The sequence below is a fragment of the Adiantum capillus-veneris genome, chromosome 23 (assembly GCF_014529385.1).
Source record: "Adiantum capillus-veneris isolate H3 chromosome 23, ASM1452938v2, whole genome shotgun sequence".
In the NCBI taxonomy this organism is placed as follows: domain Eukaryota; kingdom Viridiplantae; phylum Streptophyta; class Polypodiopsida; order Polypodiales; family Pteridaceae; genus Adiantum; species Adiantum capillus-veneris.
This window is the reverse complement of record NC_140953.1, coordinates 146,337,216-146,341,869: the sequence shown is the minus strand read 5'-3', so window position 1 is coordinate 146,341,869 and position 4,654 is coordinate 146,337,216. Positions and strand designations below refer to the sequence as shown.

At 45.1% G+C, this 4,654-nt stretch overlaps 1 protein-coding gene across 1 annotated transcript; it reads left to right on the top strand.

Moving 5' to 3' along the window:
• The first annotated feature begins 259 nt into the window (after positions 1-259).
• Positions 260-3,724, top strand: LOC147428778 (beta-hexosaminidase 3-like). The gene is made up of 12 exons (XM_086497222.1): positions 260-936; positions 1,226-1,300; positions 1,376-1,450; positions 1,536-1,586; positions 1,723-1,853; positions 1,951-2,016; positions 2,156-2,256; positions 2,332-2,391; positions 2,504-2,537; positions 2,663-2,821; positions 2,927-3,177; positions 3,246-3,724. Exons 1-12 carry the CDS (start codon positions 376-378, stop codon positions 3,428-3,430), a joined length of 1,749 nt encoding a protein of 582 aa, XP_086353348.1. The 5' UTR covers positions 260-375; the 3' UTR covers positions 3,431-3,724.
• The last annotated feature ends 930 nt before the right edge of the window (positions 3,725-4,654 follow it).

Below are 4,654 nucleotides of genomic sequence, written 5' to 3'. Positions count from 1 at the left end.
TAAGTCACAATGTGGGAATTATTGTGAGAATTTGTCCAAAACTTCTCGTGGCTAGTGTCAACAAAGGTGACTGACATTTAGGAAGGCATTTACTTTTTGGCTCGTTAGTGGGACGGCAGCTTTGGCCCCTTGACGTTGAGTTCTCAATTTCTCATTTCTTTAGTTTCATCCAGATTGGTAATTTGGCAGTACTGAGATTATGAACTTTTGTACGTTGCGCTAAACAACTAGCGCATAGACAAGGCCGCCGCAGGGTATATAAACGCACGATCACGATCTGCTGAGAGGCCAGCATTGCTCTCTCTCTCTCTCTCTCTCTCTTTCTCTCTCTCTCTCTCTCTCTCTCTCTCGTGTGTGTGTGTGTGTGTCGCAAGGATGATCATGACAAAGGATGGCAGGCCGCTATTGCGACGTTTAATGCTCGCTGCTCTTATTTTGTCCGTATCCTACAAATTTCGGTCAAGCAATACCATTCTCGCCCATCAGCTGCACGACCAATATCGTCAATCCACTGATGAAATGGGCAATGATGAATTCGATCATCGGGAATTAGATAGCGTCGATAACGCGGTCAGTAGCGGTAATATATTTGAGCAAGAGTCGATGATGGCACCCAGCAAGCTTCCAAGATTGTGGCCATTGCCTTATGATTTCAGAAGCGGAAAGGTTGGGAGATCAGGAAGTGGCAACGCAAAATACATTACGCTATCTTTAGAGCATGCTGGAGACTTTCATTTTGAAGTCGAATGGGGTAGCAATGCTACATCTAGCAATGAAGGGAGCTCTCAGGATTCCGTTTTATTTGAGGCAGTTGAACGCTACCGTGCCCTCATCTTCAGTAGGCCGGTCTCTAGCGTAGCTGGCCTTCGATCATCGGCGGTGGTTGCTCCACTCATCTCATGTCTGCGTCTACATGTCCAGTCCGCCCTTGAAAATGTGAGTGTGCCTTATTATTACAAGTGTCTGATCATGATTAAAGATCTTAATTCATATGATTAATGTTAGCCAAGCGAGTTTATTATCCATTAAGAGTATGAAAAACCAGAAGCCTAGATTCTTGCAAAATAACTTTATAAGGCATTATTATGATATTTGTGTGCCTACTATTTTGAGGTGTTTTATGAAATGAAAGTAAATAGTTGATGAGTAGACATTTTCTTCCGGGCTTTATAATTAACCTATCAAGAGAATTTTGTTTGTGCAAACCTTCAACATGTAATTATAGCTTCGCTTTGGAGTGGACGAGTCATATACGCTGGCGATGCCCGATCCTGTGAATGCCTCTCAAGCTTTGATTCAGGTGCATGGACTACTTTGTACAGTGGGAATAATTAATGGTTCGCGCAGCTAATTACTGTCTGAGTCTGATATGCAGGCTAACACTGTCTTGGCCTCCTTATTGGTACTAATCTTTCTGTTGAATGCTGTTTTGTACATTCTATCAATCAGAGTTTTCTTTTGAGCGATTTGAGTTTTGGTTCTGGATAAAAATACGTATATTGTTGTGGCTTGCAGATACTTCCCGTCATTATCAGCCCCCGAGAGTGATCAAAGAAGTTATTGATGCCATGTCCTACGCTAAGCTTGTGAGTAGATATTGCTTGCTCAACTATAAAGTTGCTTGCTTTTAGGCAAGTTAAAAGTGATTGTCAGTTATTATTGCTCGCTCTCTCTCTCTCTCTCTCTCTCTCTCTCTCTCTCTCTCTCTTTCACAATTTGCAGAACGTGCTGCACTGGCATATAGTGGACACACAATCTTTTCCTCTGGAGATCCCTTCCTACCCCAAGCTTTGGGAAGGCTCCTTTTCCCCATGGGAACGCTATACTATGGACGACGCCCAGGACATTGTGGAGTGAGTACTGAGATCCACGTAATCTTCATTAGCATTAGGAATAATGGATAACTTCCTGAGGTTAATTCATGACGTTGGGGGATTTGATCTTCCACAGATATGCACGCAAACGAGGGGTAAACGTGATGCCGGAGCTGGATGTGCCGGGCCATGCTGCGTCCTGGTAACTAATTTATAATAACAGCTCGCCAGATAACTGTTTTGATCAACTAATGCACAATATTCTACTCGTCATTATACTTGGCTGGTAAGCACTGAGTGACGTATAATAGATATTATGCACGTGCACATGATGCATGCAGGGGGGTTGGATATCCGCAGCTTTGGCCTTCCGCGAACTGCACTCAGCCTTTAGACGTAACTCGAAACTTCACTTTCCGCCTTATAGATGGCATAATCTCTGGTGAGTCGAGATTGGTGAATGATTCAGCTTCGATCGTATTCTCGCCGGTTAACTTGCTAACGTCGAGGTCTGCAGACTTTGCTAAAGTGTTTCGATTCGACTTTGTGCACATGGGAGGAGATGAAGTGAATACGTGTAAGTTGTAACTGACCAGTGACCTACCCCTACACATCTCTCAGATTCTCTCTCTCTCTCTAGTATTGATTAATGGGCTTTAGTTCGACGTGGATGTGCATTGTGGATGCAGCGTGCTGGACGGAAACACCACGAATCGAGAAATGGTGAGAGCCAGTACTTTGACGCTTTTGGTGATGCTGATGAATGAATATTATGCATGCTGTCCGCTTTTGCCCTTGTTCCAGCTTTATATTGTACGGAATGGAATGTGGCGGGTGCGTTGGTGCAGGCTGAGAGAAAAGAATTACAGTGGCTTTGACGCGTACAAGCAGTTCGTGCTGCAAGCGGAGAGCGTGAGTGCGGCGCGGGGGTACACACCCGTGAACTGGGAGGAGCCTTTCAACCTTTTCGGTGCTCAGCTCAACAGGAAGACAGTGATACACAACTGGTCTGGTCTGATCAACAAGAATAATAGTATTGTACAGGGCAGCTGCTAATTGTAGTTTAACATATTAATCTGCCTTCTAATTCGGAGGATGTCGATGAGGTGCAGGCTGGGCAGAGGCGTGGCTGCCAAGGTGGTCAAGGCAGGGCTACGCTGCATAGTGAGCAACCAGGACGCCTGGTACCTGGACCACTTGGACGTGCCCTGGCAGACATTTTACAGCAACGAGCCGTGGGCCAACGTCACCGAGGCGAGCGAGCGGGCGCTGGTGCTGGGTGGCGAGGTGTGCATGTGGGGCGAGATGGTTGACGCCTCCGACATCCAGCAAACCATCTGGCCACGTGCCGCCGCTGCCGCAGGTAATGTACCTTTACTGTGCTTTTCTTCTTGTTCGCATCATCCGTTTTATTTGATTCCTTTATAACAGAGCGGCTGTGGAGCAACTTCGACGAGCAGCGCCTTGCAAAGGTGCAGCCCGACGCTATGCTGCCTCGCTTGCGCCATTTCCGTTGCCTGCTTAACGAGCGAGGCATTGCCTCTGCTCCTGTGGTGGGCCTTCAAGGCCGCGGGCGCGACCCTCCTTTTGGTCCCGGATCCTGCTACTCCCAATGACCCAAGTCTGGTAGAATATAGCCTTGATCATCAGCAGGTCTTGAGCTCAAGATTTATCTAATACAGCTTTAAGTTTCTTTGGGATTGTTCCTACCATTTCAAATTTCTTTTCTCTCTCTCTCTCTCTCCCTCCCTCCATTCACACAATATAGACCAAGTGCATCCCCCACACCTCCAAAGTGTCACCATGCTCCAATGTTACAGTGACAGTTTCAGTGAACACATAGCCATTTGTTTTCAATAGACCTACAAGTGCCTTTATAGAACATAATGATAAAGTTTTTGTCACAATAATGTCCAACAACAACAAATTTTTGTAGGGACAGAAGGATGGTACATTCCTTACCCGTGTACATTATAACATTCTCAAAACTTGTGTAGTTTCACTACGAAGTTGCAAAAACTTTTGGTTGTGAGAGTTCGTTAAATGCATCTTCAATGGCACACACAGTTTCTGTTGCGAGTGTTTGAGCAGCAGGGATACCATCTATTTCAATTTCCTTAGAGCTCACAAATCTGCAAGAAAACACACAAGGATACATTAAGTGCTAGTTGAAATTATTGTGTACATAAAAAAGGTGAAGTTGAGTGGAGTCTTGTGGTGTACCTTACTAGCTCTCCTACTTTGAAAAGAGCATCCCTGATTTTCTTGTCCCGACATATACACATATTCACCAGCAGAATGAACTACAATGTAAATCAGGGGAAGGGAAAGTGAGTGATAGTCATACACACAAACTATAAATATAATAGGGAGTATGAAGATTACCTGAAGCATCTTGTGCCAATCATGGGACTTCAACTCATACAATTGAAAGCTTCCACCTTTCTTCGCTTTTGTGAAAGCTCCCTTTAGCGACCTCATGTATCCTGTTGGTGTGCGAATAGAGGCAATGGTACCCTTCACCTTGTGTAATTCTTCTTTGACTAGCATCCATGGTGCTTTAGGAAGGACAATCGTTCCACTTGGGACACGACGTGGAGTAGCAGAGGCGGGGAGACGTTTTAAAAGCCTCAAATCCTCCCTCGCACCCAAAGAGTCCTTCTTGTCAATAATGTGGTCCCATATTGTGGCGGCTACATTCTTGAATATGTGCATGGGATCCAAGAGGTGTTGTATTTTTAAGTCCTTCCAATATGGAAGCCTTAAAAATATGAAATACCTTGATATACCTTTTGGTGCAGGAGGACACGGAGCCGGATTGTTGTTGTGGTGTTCTTCCC